At 49.9% G+C, this 16,439-nt stretch overlaps 2 protein-coding genes across 2 annotated transcripts; one reads left to right on the forward strand and one right to left on the reverse strand.

Moving 5' to 3' along the window:
- Window positions 1-65: 65 nt before the first annotated feature.
- Window positions 66-13,518, forward strand: PSMD13 (proteasome 26S subunit, non-ATPase 13). Its single transcript, XM_068977100.1, is given in 12 exon segments — window positions 66-198; window positions 6,611-6,708; window positions 6,711-6,782; window positions 7,007-7,050; window positions 7,236-7,322; window positions 7,772-7,943; window positions 10,491-10,570; window positions 10,649-10,774; window positions 11,412-11,474; window positions 12,074-12,154; window positions 12,384-12,500; window positions 13,068-13,518. Coding segments are annotated over 12 exon segments (1,131 nt in total). The 5' UTR covers window positions 66-103; the 3' UTR covers window positions 13,164-13,518.
- A 465-nt stretch (window positions 13,519-13,983) lies between these two features.
- Window positions 13,984-15,509, reverse strand: COX8A (cytochrome c oxidase subunit 8A). The gene is made up of 2 exons (XM_068979014.1): window positions 15,374-15,509; window positions 13,984-14,135 (listed from the first exon to the last, which is right to left on the reverse strand). Exons 1-2 carry the CDS (start codon window positions 15,482-15,484, stop codon window positions 14,034-14,036), a joined length of 213 nt encoding a protein of 70 aa, XP_068835115.1. The 5' UTR covers window positions 15,485-15,509; the 3' UTR covers window positions 13,984-14,033.
- Between the last annotated feature and the right edge of the window lie 930 nt (window positions 15,510-16,439).

Raw genomic sequence — 16,439 nt, forward strand, 5'->3', positions numbered from 1 at the left:
TGCCTCGCGTGACGCAGCGCCGGAAGTGAGTGAGCACTTCCGGCGGCCTCCTCCGCGCCCTGGCATCGCCGCGATACTGCTTTCCCCGGTTGTTCCTGCAGTCATGAAGGACGTATCCGGCTTCTTACAACAGAGTCAGAGCTCCGGGCCCGGCCAGGCCGCCGTGTGGCACCGTTTGGAGGAGCTCTACACCAAGAAGTGAGCGCCGAGCCGAAGGGCCGTGGGCCTCCTGGAATAGGAGAGCGACGGGGGGACGGGGTGGGCCTGGATCTTGGTGGACTGAGGGCGCTCGGACCCGTGTGGATTGAATGGGGACAAGCTAGACAGAGAAGGTGTGCTGAGGGACCCAGAAGGCAGGACCGAGGAGGGAAAAGGGTGACATCTCGCAGGGCTGAGGAGAGCCAGACTGGGTTTTGGGATCTAGCGTTCGCTGCCTTCTGGACCTGTGACTGAACAGATACCGATGTCTTATAGTTAGCCTTGTCATAACCTACTGTTATTTTTCTCAGCAGTCTGGAGAAACGAGACCAACCAGAGACCAGGGCATTTTTTTCCTCTGTTGATTCTGCCGCTAGTTGATAGTGGTTGCTGGCGTGCAGCCCCTTCGCGTGCCATGGCCCGTGCGTTCCATTGCACTTCGTACTGGGCTTTGTGCACCTAGAAAGATCTTAGAGTATGGGTTTGTTTAGAACCAGGATGAATTTCAGAACAGTATCAGTTGCTAAACACCCACCTCTTTTTGAATGAGTAGGATAAAGCGTTAGCAGCGGGTTAGTGACTTTTCACGGGAAACACAGCTCTTGTGATGCTCCCCTGTTAACACCCTTGGCCTTTAACCTTGAGTCTTTTCACGGATATTCAGTGTGTTTTGATGATAGCAGCCTTCTGCTATTAGCAGATTTTGAGGGAGAAAAATCTTAGTTTTTGGCAAATAATTGCTTGTGTAGCCCTTTGTACTTTTCATCCATTTTACTTGCATTCTTAAAAATTAGCCTTTGGTTTCAAATGCGCTGTGTCGTTGTTCTAGAGATGTTCTGTATTAGCTCGTTCAGTCCTTCATCCTGTTCATAAATGAGGAAACTGAAGCCCAGTTTAAGCTCCTTCCATGAGGTAGTCAGCTAATAAGTAGAAGAGCCAGAATTTCAAATTCCATACATGTGATTCCAAACTCCTTGTTTCCAGTCGAGCCTTGCAGTAACCCTTTGAGGTAGTCTAGAAAGATGTTTTCCATTTATAGCTGAGAAAAGAGAGTGATCTCTCGGTGACATAACCATTGAGTGGCAGAGACAGGGAAAGAACTAAGCTTTAGAAAGCATCTGCTTTAGCTTTCTTGTGTTAAACATTAGAGATGATGCGTGCTTGTTATTTGATAGGACCATCGCAGGTGAAGGTGTCTGTGGCTGGTGTTGGGTTACAGGTCTTAAGAATCTTGTGTCTTTCAGGCTGTGGCATCAGCTGACACTTCAGGTGCTTGATTTTGTGCAAGACCCCTGCTTTGCCCAAGGAGATGGTCTCATTAAGGTAAGTGATTTGCCATGCTGTGTCACAGTATTTAGATATGCTCAGGTACTTTTAAAAATAAAAGGGGGACTTCTCAGTTATATATATTTATATAAGTCTACTCAGCAATCACTTTATGTCAGGTACCATTCTGAGTGCTTTACACATTTATTATCTAAGGGGACGACCGAGGATGAGATGGCTGGATGGCATCACTGACTCGATGGACACGAGTCTGAGTAAACTCCGGGAGTTGGTGTTGGACAGGGAGGCCTGGCGTGCTGCAGTTCGTGGGGCCACAGAGTCGGACACGCCTGAGCGCCTGGCTAACTGAGCTCCTCACAGCAGCATTGGTAGATCAGCACTGCTGCTGGTCTGTGTCCTTCATGTAGAGGCAGACGCCAGCAGCTTCAGTGACTGGTCATAGCTCACAGCTGATTAGTGACAGAAGAAGACTCAAGCATAGACATTCTAGCTGCTTCTAGAATCCCAACCTTGTCGACGTCTGTGCTTGTCGACAGTTGTTGTAACTGCCGTCTCTCCTCATCCCCTTTCCCCCGCTGACTGCTTGTTTCCCCCAGCACTGTGTCCTGGGCAGTGTGGGGATGTGCTTCACTGGGGAGTGGGAGGCTTAGTATCATGGAATGCTGCTTAGTATCATGCTGCCTCTCATAGAGCCTTGTAGAATTTTGTCAACAGGAAAACACACTCTGCCTGAGCCTTTCCCAGATCCCCTGCTTTCCACCCCACAAACCCCTCCCTTTGCCCAGATTTGTTTACTGGTAGACTGCTGACTCGGAGAAAGCAATGACACCCCACTCCGGTACTCTTGCCTGGAATATCCCATGGACGGAGGAGCCTGGAAGGCTGCAGTCCATGGAGTCGCTGGGGGTCGGACACAACTGAGCAACTTCACTTTCACTTTTCACTTTCATGCATTGGAGAAGGAAGTGGCAACCCACTCCAGTGTTCTTGCCTGGAGAACCCCCGGGACTGGGGAACCTGGTGGGCTGCTGTCTATGGGGTCGCACAGAGTCGGACATGACTGAAGCGACTTAGCCGCAGCAGACTACTGACTTGATGAACGTGAGTTTGAGCAAACTCCGGGAGTTGGTGATGGACGGGAAAGCCTGACCTACTGCAGTCCATGGGGTCACAAAGACCTGAGTGACTGAACCGATCTGAGACTACTCTTTGAAATCTTTCCTGATATCTTTCTCCTTGGTGTCTTTCTCTTGGGTTCTGAATGAATCAGAGGTGTATAAGTGCACTGGAACTGAAAGCTAGTTTGTAATGATAGTTTCAGTTATTTGCTGTAATTGTTCTTATAGTGAAGCTTACCACTTTGATATTCCACCATCTGGGCTTCTAAGGCTTTCTTGTGGTCTATATCTATCGGTTTGACATTTTACTACTCAAAGGAACTTGTAATCTTCTGTAGCCTGGAGATTTTGCTGGCCATGCTATCTTCTAGATTATGTGAAAAAATGATAAATTACAGCTATCTCAATATTTATTCCCTGAGGTTCTATATCATAGTGGTAATTATGAGTGATAACTCATAATTGCTCATTTCTATTCTTTGGTTTCTTATCTTCAAATCACTTTCACCTCATAGCAAAATATTTGCTCAGCCTTTTGGGAATGTGACATCATATTTAGGTCAGTAGATTTGTTTACTGTTTCCTTGGACAAAATAGACCTTTAAAAATTATTGGGCCCCAGCCCTCATCATTCTCAGATAGATAGTGTTGACAAAAATGCAAATTAATAATCAAAAAGGAATAGGGAGGATTTTATTTGAGCCAAATTGAGGATTATAACCTGGGAGACAGACTCTCAGAAAGCTCAGAGAACTATGCAGCATGTTAGGATAGAAACCAAGCCCCGGTCAAAAGCCCAGTCATCCATATCTGAGACACAGGGTAGTACGTCAGAATGACACACTGATATTTCACATACAGTCCATCAAGGGTGCATGACCAGGTGAGGTCATGCAAAGAGAGCAGCAAGTCACCTTGACCACTGCAGAGCTGGGAAAATACGCCCTTCATTTAAGCAGTTACATTGTGAGAAGAAAGGAAAAAACTGGTGTTTATGGTGGAGCAGGCGCCCTAACGCAGATGCGCAGTGCGGGGGAGGAGGAGGCCCAGAGAAAGAAACTCACATGTCATTTTTCTTGTCCTGCTTAAAAATATAAGTTGTTTGTATTAATATTCTTTATTCAGTTTTAAGTTTATATATTTTAGTGCTTAATATAAATTTATTTCATCAATAGTATTGATGAATTTTCAGTCACCAGAAACAACATTGATTTTCGAGACTTAGTGAACTTTTTGCCTTAGAGAGTTTTTTTTTCCTTAGGTAATTTTTTAGGTAAATCATAACACATCAGAGAAGTTGAAACACTCCCTCTCAATGATAAAGGTATCTTTCAAATAGTTGTCTGTGATGAAACAGCCATCTTATAACGTTGGCTCTTTGCCAGGTGCCTGATATAAATATCTAACTGGCTGCTACAGGTTCATTTTCCCCCCTGAGTTTTATTGAGAAATAATTGCCACCTATGGACATGGGTTTGGGTGGACTCCAGGAGTTGGTGATGGACAGGGAGGCCTGGCGTGCTGCAGGTCATGGCGTTGCAGAGTCGAACACGACTGAGCGCCTGAGCTGAGCGTTGTCTCAGTTGACGCTGTCCAGTGTAATGATCTGATGCACGTATGTATGCAGAGTGGTCACCACAGTGAGGCTGGGTGGCGCACCGCCTCACGTTGGCACTGGCTTGTTTTCCTTGTGATGAGACCTTATGAGATCTCCTCTCCAGGGACTTTCAGGTCGACTGTGAGGAGCAGTTAGCTGTCGTCACAGTGCTGTGCACTCCCTTCCCCAGGACTTAGTTATCTTACAGAGAGGAGTTTGCACCCTGACCTGTTGGCCACCTCCGCCCCTGCTGGCAGCCACCATTCTGCTTTCTGTAGGAGTTAGCGTCTTAGGTTCCACGTGTAAGTGAGGTTAAACAGTACTTGTCTTTCTCTGACTCACTTTGCTTCACGTAACGCCCTCAAGGTTCATTTGCGTTGTCACAGGTGGCAGGATTCTCGTTGTTTAGCCTGAGTGATATCCCATTGTGTACATATATTCACCACATTTTGTTTCACAGACATTTCCACCTTTCAGTCTTCATACCCAGAGGAACCTTCAACGCTCCTTATCCAAAGCTGACTTGTCTGAAGGTTCCCTCTCCCAGCCTTGCCCATACTGGGCGCTCCCTTTGCCACCCTGTTGCCCAGCTGTGAGCGCAGAGGTTGTCATCAGCTCCCCCGTGTGACCTGCCCATGCGGAGCAGGCCTGGCTCGGCTCCTTGCAGGTTTCTCAGACTCTCTGTCACCCTCACCGCCTTTGCCCCCCTCTCTCCTGTCATGGTTGGAGAAGGCAGTGGCGCCCACTTCAGTGCTCTTGCCTGGAGAATCCCAGGGACAGGGGAGCCTGGTGGGCTGCAGTCCATGGGGTCGCTAAGAGTTCGGCACTACTGAGCAACTTCACTTTCATGCATTGGGGAAGGAAATGGCAACCCACTCCAGTGCTCTTGCCTGGAGAATCCCAGGGACAGGGGAGCCTGGTGGGCTGCAGTCCATGGGGTCGCTAAGAGTTCGGCACTACTGAGCAACTTCACTTTCATGCATTGGGGAAGGAAATGGCAACCCACTCCAGTGTCCTTGCCTGGAGAATCCCAGGGACGGGAGCCTGGTGGGCTGCAGTCCATGGGGTCGCTAAGAGTTCGGCACTACTGAGCAACTTCACTTTCATGCATTGGGGAAGGAAATGGCAACCCACTCCAGTGTCCTTGCCTGGAGAATCCCAGGGACGGGAGCCTGGTGGGCTGGCATCTGTGGGGTCGCACAGAGTCAGACACGACTGAAGTGACTTAGCAGCAGCAGCAGCAGCTCCTGTCATGACCGCTGGTGGCCTCGGCTGGTCTGTCTGCTCAGCCCTTTTCCTTCCCGTCTCCTTTGCATCCAGCTATGTGTGTAAAATACAAATGTGACTGTGTATGTCCGCTGGGATAGCTTTGACTTCAGGGTAGAGACCAAGGCCCCTTCTCTGTGTCCTTCAGAAGTGCTTCTAAAACATAATGCGGTTGCTGCTTTGGTGCTTTTGCGTATGTTTGTTCCTGTCTGGAATGGTGTCCCAACTGCCGCCTCTACCACATCAGAGTTGTCCACCTCTTACTGCTCTTCATCCCTTAAAGCTCAACTATCAGTTTCTGAAATAACCTTTGCAGTCTCTCTCATCAGCTAATCCAGCTGTGTGCTTTTTTTCCTTGCTTTATAAGTCACAGTGTTGTCATTTATTTGCTTGCAGGTCTGGCTTCTCCGCGAGGCCAGAAGCTCCTCAGAAGTTCAGTTTTCATCTTACACATTCTGTGCTGTAGTACTTAGTAAACAGTCACGATAAGTGCTCAAGTGTTTGCTGAATGACTGTGATATTGGATAATGGGGCATAATTAGCCTGCAACCTTCTGACCTCTGTTTAGTTAGTGAGCCTTTCAAACAGATAGTCTGTTTTATTCAGAGAATACTTTGGAGGACAAATAGATGAATTGGTCCTTGGGAGAGTCTCATGGGACAAGGTTCTAATTCTAAACGCTAGGGGAAGAAAAAACTAGCTTTTTTCAGTAGTTTATTGGTGATCATTTTAGAATTATCTGTCTATTTGGCTGTGTCGGGCCTTAGCTCTGGCACTCAGGATCTTTCTGGGGTCGTGAAGACTCTTTGCTGAGGGACACAGACTCTCTAGTTGCCGCATAAGCTCGGTTGTCGCCACGCATGGGCTCCATTGCTCTGCTGCGTGTGGGATCTTAGTTCCCCAACCAGAGGTTGAACCCATAACCCCTGCGTTGCAAGGTGGATTCTTAATACCTCGACCACCAGGAAAGTCCCTAGTGGTGATCATTTACGTGAGCTTAATAAGCCCCAATTTGGGTCTTCTACTATTCAGCACACACTTATGCAGTGCCTGCTGTCTGACGGGTATCATGCTAGTGTCTAAAGTCTTGATTTTGCAGAATGAAAGACGTCTTATAATTACTCTCCGTGTTTGGGTTCCACAGCTTTATGAAAACTTCATCAGTGAATTTGAACACAGGTAAAAATCTTCTGTTTGTTTTTGTTTTTGAAAATGAATACATTGATTTGTTGACGTTCAAAGACTGGGTTTTTATTTCAGGGTGAATCCTTTGTCCCTGGTAGAAATCATTCTACATGTAGTTAGACAGATGACTGGTGAGTCTCTTTGTTTCATAAAGGAGCAGATCCTAATGGTAATTAAAATGATCTCAAAGTATAAGTTAATTGAGCTTTTGGATTTCAATAGATAATATAAAATTCTCAGTCTTGTATTTTATGGTCTAAGCCTAAAGATTATCCCACCTGTAAAGATGGGCACTTTACAGGTACAACAGGATACTCCAGTGCTGATGCTCCTGACTTTGGTCTTTCTTTTCTAGATCCTAATGTGGCTCTTAGTTTTCTGGAAAAGACTCGTGAGAAGGTAAAATGAAGTTTGAGCCATCTCTTTTAAAACATACATGAATTACAGTTTGTGTCTGTGCCCACTGTTCACAACTCTGGAGACCAGTGTGTTCGTAGTCATGCAGGTTAGGTCAGTGTACAGATGCCTTCCGTGTTACTCCACTGCCCACACTTCTGAGGGTCCCTCATTTCTGATGTCTCTAGGTAAAAAGTAGTGATGAGGCGGTGATCCTGTGCAAAACCGCGATTGGAGCTCTGAAGCTAAATATCGGTGACCTGCAAGTTACAAAGGTGAGATTGCCACAGTACCGGTTTATCATTGTTTAAAACTGAAGGGGAAAGAAATCCTAATTTTCCTCTTTGTTTAGTTTTAAATAATTTTAAATCACAGGAAAGTTGCAAAAATAGCACAGAAGACCCTCCTTTGCCCTCACCTCGGGGTGCCGTTCCCATCGCTCCTCTTGGCCCCGTCATTCTGTGCTCTGTGTGTGTGCATGTAGGTTCATTTACCTTTTTTTCAAAGCCCCTTAAGAATGAGTTGCTGATACGATGCCTGTTACCCTTAAACAGAGTTCTCTCCCTGTGAGCGCGTACATCCAGCAGGATACCGCACAGGACGAACTGAAGTTTTCCATTTTAATGGAGCCAAATTTATCGGTCTTTGTGGCTTATGCTTTTCGCCTTGTCACGTTACTTGGAAAACGTTTAGGGTAGAAAGCATTCTCGCTTCCTGTGTGTAGGAGACTATCGAAGATGTTGAGGAGATGCTCAGCAGCCTCCCTGGGGTGACGTCCGTTCACAGTCGTTTCTACGACCTCTCCAGCAAGTACTATCAGACAACTGGGAGCCACGCGGCCTACTACAAAGACGCGCTGCGGTTTCTGGGCTGCGTTGACATCAAGGACCTGCCAGGTAACACGGCCAAGAGGCCTGTGTCCCCGGAGGAGCTCGCTCACACGGCCTAGGAGCTGTGACATGCCTGAGGCACCTGATCTCAGAAATTACCGGGATATGTTTATTTCTTCTAGAAGAAAGCCCGTGTGGTAGGAAGAGTTGTTTAAGCCTTAGTTTTCGCGTTTGTTTTCAGCCTTTAATTCACTGACAGTGAGGCTGACCCTCATGGCCCTTTACTGTTCCTGCTCCGGAACTGCTCCTTTCTGTGGTCTGCGTCAGTGAGAGGGAGGGTGATGTGAATGCCTTGACCCCCTGCAAGGCACCGTGGCCGCCCTGAGCCTGGGACTCTTGTCATGAAATGGAAGTGCTACACCCAGGGCAGTTCAGTTCAGTTCAGTTCAGTCGCTCAGTCGTGTCCGACTCTCCGCGACCCCATGAATCACAGCACTCCAGGCCTCCCCGTCCATCACCATCTCCCGGAGTTCACCCAGACTCAGGTCCATCGAGTCCGTGATTTCATCCAGCCATCTCATCCTCCGTCGTCCCCTTCTCCTCCTTGCCCCCGATCCCTCCCAGCATCAGAGTCTTTTCCAATGAGTCAGCTCTTCACATGAGGTGGCCAAAGTACTGGAGTTTCAGCTTTAGCATCATTCCTTCCAAAGAAATCCCAGGGCTGATCTCCTTCAGAATGGACTGCTTGGATCTCCTTGTAGTCCAAGGGACTCTCAAGAGTCTTTTCCAACACCACAGTTCAAAACCATCAATTCTTCGGCGCTCAGCCTTCTTCACAGTCCAACTCTCACATCCATACATGACCACAGGAAAAACCACAGCCTTGACGAGACGGACCTTAGTCGGCAAAGTAATGTCTCTGCTTTTGAATATACTATCTAGGTTGGTCATAACTTTTCTTCCAAGGAGTGAGCATCTTTTAATTTCATGGCTGCAGTCACCATCTACAGTGATTTTAGAGCCCCAAAAAATAAAGTCTGACACTGTTTCCACTGTTTCCCCATCTATTTCCCATGGAGTGATGGGACCAGATGCCATGATCTTCATTTTCTGAATGTTGAGCTTTAAGCCAACTTTTTCACTCTCCTCTTTCACTTCCATCAAGAGGCTTTTTAGCTCCTCTTCCCTTTCTGCCATAAGGCTGGTGTCATCTGCATATCTGAGCTTATTGATATTTCTCCTGGCAATCTTGATTCCAGCTTGTGTTTCTTCCAGTCCAGCGTGTCTCATGATGTACTCTGCATAGAAGTTAAATAAGCAGGGTGACAATATACAGCCTTGACGTACTCCTTTTCCTATTTGGAACCAGTCTGTTGTTCCATGTCCAGTTCTAACTGTTGCTTCCTGACCTGCATACAGATTTCTCAAGAGGCAGGTTAGGTGGTCTGGTATTTCCATCTTTTTCAGAATTTTCCACAGTTTATTGTGATCCACACAGTCAAAGGCTTTGGCATAGTCAATAAAGCAGAAATAGATGTTTTTCTGGAACTTTCTTGCTTTTTCCATGATCCAGCGGATATTGGCAATTTGATCGCTGGTTCCTCTGCCTTTTCTAAAACCAGCTTGAACATCAGGGAGTTCACGGTTCACGTATTGCTGAAGCCTGGCTTGGAGAATTTTGAGCATTACTTTACTGGCATGTGAGATGAGTGCAATTGTGCGGTAGTTTGAGCATTCTTTGGCATTGCCTTTCTTTGGGATTGGAATGAAAACTGACCTTTTCCAGTCCTGTGGCCACTGCTGAGTGTTCCAAACTTGCTGGCATATTGCGTGCAGCACTTTCACAGCATCATCTTTCAGGATTTGAAATAGCTCAACTGGAATTCCATCACCTCCACTAGCTTTGTTCGTAGTGATGCTTTGTAAGGCCCACTTGACTTCACATTCCAAGATGTCTGGCTCTAGATTAGTGATCACATCATCAGGGCAGTAAATTACAAAACTCTTCCAAGGATTTGGGGGTGGAAGAAAAGTGGCCAGTGACTTTTGGGGTTAGTGCAAGAAATGTGTGTTTACAAAATAAATTTTACCCTATTTTAGCATACTTCAGCTGTTTCACAGTATACTGTTGAAGCTAAGGAGATCAGCAACTCCTAAAATTGTTAGTGCAGTTTTAATTGCTACATTTCAAGAAAACTATATTGGAAAAAGCAACTAATATGGTCAAGAAAATAAGGGAACAAAATGTAGGGTAATTCTAGTCAAAAGAGGCTAAATATGGTGGCTCTAAGCTGGATAAGAAATGGTGCTGCTTCCACAGCAGGCAAGGGGGGTGAGGAGCACACCCCACCAGGCAGTAGCTATACTGAAAATACAAGTAGATTCACATACAGTGAGGTAAAAACAAGCAATGAATGCCTTTCCTACCAAAGCTGCATATATGGTTCCAGGTACAGTCTGAGTCAATCCAGTACTTGAAACGAGAGAGCTGATGTTAGGGCTTTGTAATATAGCCATTACAGAAAACAGTTTATTTTCTATGGGATATTTCTAAAGCAAAACAGAACTGATTCTCAGGCCTGGAGTGTAACTGGAGGTGTGTTGTTGCCATAGTGTCTGAGCAGCAGGAGAGAGCTTTCACGCTGGGACTGGCAGGACTTCTTGGCGAGGGAGTTTTCAACTTTGGCGAGCTGGTAGGTGGACCGGGGGGCACAGATTCCTGAGCCCGGGGAGGCTGAGGTGCTGTCAGCTGACCATGTCTGTCCTCGCAGCTCATGCACCCTGTGCTGGAGTCGCTGAGGGACACGGACCGGCAGTGGCTGATCGACACCCTCTATGCCTTTAACAGTGGCAATGTAGAGCGATTCCAGACTCTGAAGACCGCCTGGGGCCAGCAGGTCAGTCCCGTGGGATTGGCTGTGCGCTTGCGGAGCTTGTTCACGATGTGTCTGTTGGTTTATTGAGCACCTTCCTTCCACATGCTAGGCCCTGGGGTCCCTTTGCTCTCTAACCCTAACCCTTCCTGCCTTTGCTTGTGCCAAGAGTCCTCTTGAAGCGCCAACATACACCTTGTGGTCCTGCCCCCTGGTGCTCGTGACAGCGGCACAAATCTCACTCTGTAAATTCTTGGTCTTGGAAAACCCTGGGTCTTCAGCTAAGCACTTTCCTAATGATTTCCTGAGAAAAATGAAGGTCCGTTCACTTGAAACTAATAAAGACCCTCAGTGGTCTCAAGCGGGAAATGTCCGGGCCCCTCAGTGGTCTCAAGCGGGAAATGTCCGGGCCCCTCAGTGGTCTCAAGCGGGAAATGTCCGGGCCCCTCAGTGGTCTCAAGCGGGAAATGTTCGGGCCCCTCAGTGGTCTCAAGCGGGAAATGTTCGGGCCCCTCAGTGATCTCAAGCGGGAAATGTCCGGGCCCCTCAGTGGTCTCAAGCGGGAAATGTTCGGGCCTGCCCACTTTTTTTTGCCCTACTGACGACTGTAGAAAGAATTTCAGAGCCCAGGTCAGGTAACTCATGTTGCGTTGCTTTGCAGCCTGATTTAGCAGCCAATGAAGCCCAGCTTCTCAGGAAAATTCAGCTATTGTGCCTCATGGAGGTGAGCAAGACCAGGGCCTGCTTGGCGATCCAAGACCCTGCCGGGAGCCTCGGCCCTACAGGCTCTGAGGGCTCTCGGGGTGCAGCTCATGCTGTGGTGGTGTGGTTCTCCTGACCCCGCCCCCCAACCACCTCTGCTCTTCCTTTGCCACCACTTGCCTTTTTCAGTTTGTGTTTGAGCCTTAGCTTCGGTGACCCCTTCTCAGGATGGGATTCCCTGTCCATCTGTGCTGAAAGAGCTGTGGCCGGCCTCTCTTCATCTGCCCGCCCTCTGTCCTGCACTGGAGCGTAAGCTTCTGGACCGGAGGCACTTTGTGTTTCTGGGTCGCCGCAGTGTCGCCAGCTCCACGCACAGCCCTGGCACGTGGCAGCCTCGAGTACTCATTCAGGAAATGAGTAATGACTGTTCTAGAAAACAACCGTAAAGCCTGTCTCACCTTCTTGTCTAGGAATGGGAAGCTTAGTCTGAGTTAAGATAAGATATGTGACTAATACTAAGAATATTTTAGTATCTGGGGTACTGATAAGGTCTATGTTTTCGGAGCAAGTATTGACAAAAATATCTTTATCAGTTCTCTGACTTACAAACATTTTTTCCAGATGACTTTTACACGACCTGCCAATCATAGGCAGCTCACTTTTGAAGAAATTGCCAAAAGTGCTAAAATCACCGTGGACGAGGTATGCAGCTCTCACAGTCAGGGTGCTGCAGCAGCAGAGCTGCCTCCTAGGGTGCAGACCCCTGTGTGAGCTCACCGCCCCTCGACTCGGGCCACAAAGACGCTGGGCCCCTCGACTCGGGCCACAGAGACGCTGGGCCATGCTCCCCTCGTGTTCCACGGCTGGCGGGGTCCACAGGGATGTGCCTGTTGGCGCCAGAGTGTCTTACACAAGCCCCCTCTATGCACAGGTGGAGTTGCTGGTGATGAAGGCCCTCTCAGTGGGGCTGGTGAAAGGCAGTATTGATGAGGTGGATAAGCGGGTTCACATGACCTGGGTGCAGCCCCGCGTGTTGGATTTGCAACAGGTAAAAATGTGCTTGAAATACAGAGTTCACCTCTCTGGGTGTTTGGGGTTGTATCTGTGCTGTCTTAGTTTCATTTGGATGGGAGCCATTTGGGAATAAAGCATTGTTAGGCAAGAGATTTCAGAGAATGAATTACTGCTCTATGGACTAAGGGCTTTTCAAAGAACCTAGTTTAATGCAAGCTTGAGATTTGAACCCTGCATTTACAGCTTACTGTGATAACAGTGCTAGTTGTGCTCGACGACGGCTTTTAATCTTAAAATTGGTACTCTGATTAAATATGCTTCTGGATCTGTGATTTGAGCTAATCTGTCTTACTTATATTTTCTGGAAATTTAATCCTCTGGATTTCCTCCATTCTTGCCTGTTTTCTTTCATGCAAGTTTTTCTTACTGTCCTTCTGGTAAGAGTTGACGGGGACAATCCCATCTCACACCCAGCTCACCCAGCTCTGATGTCCTTTTTAATAATGCTGCCCTAGAGAATTAGCTGGACATTTAGGACTGCCCCATCAGCTGCCACGATGCCCAAGCGCCTTAACACACATGTGTGCTGGCTTGCACGCAGATCAAGGGGATGAAGGACCGCCTGGAGCTCTGGTGCACCGACGTGAAGAGCATGGAGATGCTGGTGGAGCATCAGGCCCATGACATCCTCACCTAGGCTGCCTGGCCCCAGCCTGTCTGTGGAGAGGTGTTTCGTGGCTGATGATCCAGGCAGCTGAGAAGACCTGCGTTTAATCGGGGGTGGGAGTGGGATTCAGTTTTGAGTGTGGACTGTTCTTACTGTGCAGATTGTCACAGAGGACTGTCATTGATGAGGGAGCCAGCCATAGGCAAAAGCCTCCTTTCTGGATGCCGCTGTAGCCTGCAGTGGAGAAGGGTCACTGGGGCTCAGGTGAGGCAGCAGGAATGTACGGGTACCTCCAGGAATGGGGAAGAAAACCCCTCGTAGGTGGAGGGCCCCCATTCCAGCATCGGCCCCCACCGCACCCACACGTGTGAATGGCTTCTCCAGTGCAGCTTGAGGGTGTTTCTGTAATAAATGCCTTGCTCTGTCCTTGCTGTGGTTCTGTTTCCTTAGGCTTAGCTCCCAGGTTAAGTGTGTGCCTGAAGTGGTTAAAAAGCAGGAGATGGAACCTGGTGGAAATTTGGCTTCGGTTCTCACCGTCTGGGAGAAGGCATCCCTGACCACACTGGCCATGGGGCAGAGCCAGAACAGAGGGTGGTGGGCGCAGCAGCCAAGGAAGCGAGTCCTGCCTGTATTGTTGCTCAGGGAGACGTGGTGTCTGTTTCCTTCTAACGTGTGTCCACCCATTGCCACCGAGCCAGCAGCTTCTATGGCCTGAGTACCCCGATGCTGACAGGAACCAGCCTGTCGGCCCAGGGTGGGTCCGACAGCCCAGTCCTGGGCCTCCAGGGGGAGTGGGGGAGGTGCACGATGCGCATACAGAGAATCACCAGAGACGTGAGGAGAGAGGAGGGCTTTAATCTGATCTTCCTGTCTGTGCCTGGTGTGGCGACCGCAGAGCCTTCATGCTGCTGAGCTCTTCTTGTAGTGATCCAGGTGGTACAGGACCCAGCCGGCAGGAAGCAGGAAGCTGAGGAATGTCGCAGAGAGCGCGATGGCCTGCTCCTGGGTCGGGAAAATGCACATGAGTCCACTTGGCCCAGGCCGACTGCCTCTGTCCCTGGGACTTAACCAGAGCAGGGTGAAGAGCTAGACACGCGGCCCTGCCCCTTGGCGCCCCCTGGACCCTTGGCCCAGCAGTGTTCGCTCCATCTGCCCGACAGCCTTATCTGCAAGATGTGAGCAGTGACCACTGCTGTTGTAACGGAGGACAGCCTATTGGACTGGATTCTCTGGGTGGGGCCTTTTATCACAGCCCCACCCTCTGCCCGAGAGACTGGCCTGCTCCTTGACCTTGAACTCCTTCCCACCCAGCGTGCTGTGCACCCTCCGCTCTGGTCACCTGCGGACTTGTGCACACCAGGTGTGGTGTCAGCTTGCTTGGAGCAAGTCCAGGGCCCTTTCTCTGAGTGGTGGTCCTGTTCAGAAGCTTGGGTGGGATTCCCTATGGGTGTGTGCACGCGCGTGCATACGTGTGTGTAGAGGCCACGGCACCGGCACCCTGTGTTCTCAGTGGCTGCGCCCTTGGAGCCCAGTTCCAAAGCACCAGCTATGTCTCACCTTCATTGTTTCCTCCTGAAACAGCCAAGACTAGCCGCCCCACCCCTCCCCAGAGTGAATCAGGACGCCGGTGTGAGACCATCCTTCCTCGCTGACTTTTCACTCCCAGAGATTTAAGCAATGTTGGCCTAGAGGAGGGACTGAAGGCTGGGTTCAGATCGAGTCCTACGACCTTGGGCAGTGACCTTGGCTTATTTATGCTTAAAACAGAGATACGTTGTTGACTGTCCTGGAGCCCCAGGGTCGCAGGTTTGCATTTTCACCTGGTCTCTCACAGACCCTCAAAGCAGCCCACTCTTTCCTTCTAATGGGTGGTAAAGCGAGATGCCCTGGGCACCCCCCGAGCTCGGCAGCCGCACTGCTGTTTACAAGTGGGGCCTGAGAGCAGAGGGCCCCCGCCCACTGACTGACTGCGGCTAAGGGAGCCTGGCCTGCGGCCGATGGCTGCGGGGACCCCATTTGGAAACTTGGGACACTGTTCCAGCCAAGGGTCTGAGACTGAGCGCCAGGGTCCCCTCTGTAAGCAGGCCAGAAGGAAGCCCTTCTCCTCTCTACATCCTGCCCCAAACCCACCTCATCCTGAAAACAGGACCATCCACTCGCCCTGCCTGGGGTAGGGGCCCCCCACCGCTCACCCCCCACCCCTCACCCCCCCGACTCCCCACTGCCTTGGTGGGACCTACCTTCGGAGAAGTGGGTGTTTTGGCTGGCTTGGCAGTGATGTGTGCCTTAGGGACCACCCAACCCCCTAGCGGGGCTTGCAGCAGCCTGATGGTGGGAGCCAACCTCAGCATGGCTGCAGGGCTGAGCTCCTTAGTCTAGTGAAGTTCCGGGTGTGCACACGGTGTGCCCTTTGGTCGCTGGAGCTTTTTATAGCTCGCGGAGGCAGCTGCAGCTGTCCCCTCCTGTCACAGGGCTTGGCAGAGGGAAGCCTGCTTGGAACTGGGAGAGAAAGGGCCTCAGACCAGCAACTCCAGGCCCAGCCCCTGCTATGGCTCCTGAGGGGCTTCAGGCTGCTTGCATTCAGGGAGGCCTGGCCTCTGGAAAGGACGTCCACTTCTCTGTGGGGAAGGAGCTCAACAAAGAAGCCGGACCAGAGAAGTTGGTTTGAGAAGGCAAGAAGGGAAGGCGACATAATTTAAGAGTTAGCCCTACATATCTGGGAAGTCAGCAGGCAGTGCGCTGTGGAGCTACTGTGAACTTCTCTGACACCAGAATTCCTGGTTGAATGGTCAGGCTTTCTCTACCTGAACGTACCGGGTACTGGGTGGCCCTGCTCTACCCTGGGCTCAGCCCGGGGCTAGCCCAGAGGCCGCTGTTCCTCGGGGGCTGGGCTGCGGAGGAGCAGAGGGGAAGTTCAGCAGACAAGACACTCTGAGGATCTGCCTCCAGGCCCACGTGCAGGGACAGGTACTTAGGGCTGAATGCACTGAGTCGGCACCACCTGCTGGCCTCCGGGAGGTCGCTGTAGCGTTGCCAGTCACTGCATGTGAGCTCGAGCCTCTTTCTCTTCTGCGGGTGATGAGCTGTTCATTCCCTCCCACACCAAACACTGGTTAGTGAGTTTGTTTTCACGCTGAGTCTTCCACATTCCTTCTGTGCAACACGCCCTCAGCCCCTGCAGTAAGAACCCTGTGCTAACTTCTCCGAGAGAATTGAAGTGCCGGAGGAGACCACTACCTGGCCCTGGAGAGCAGAGAGCCACCTGTGGGGCCCAGTCAGCCTGTGCCCTCAGACCGCCTTCTGCCA

Source organism: Capricornis sumatraensis, chromosome 8, assembly GCF_032405125.1.
Source record: "Capricornis sumatraensis isolate serow.1 chromosome 8, serow.2, whole genome shotgun sequence".
NCBI lineage: Eukaryota > Metazoa > Chordata > Mammalia > Artiodactyla > Bovidae > Capricornis > Capricornis sumatraensis.

Bases quoted from the DNA above. Each gene is read 5' to 3' on its own strand.
- COX8A (XM_068979014.1), bottom strand. From the start codon at position 15,484: ATGCTGAGGTTGGCTCCCACCATCAGGCTGCTGCAAGCCCCGCTAGGG. The intron at 14,136-15,373 runs GTAGGTCCCACC...TTCCCGACCCAG, and splicing joins AAACACCCACTTCTCCGAAG to GAGCAGGCCATCGCGCTCTC.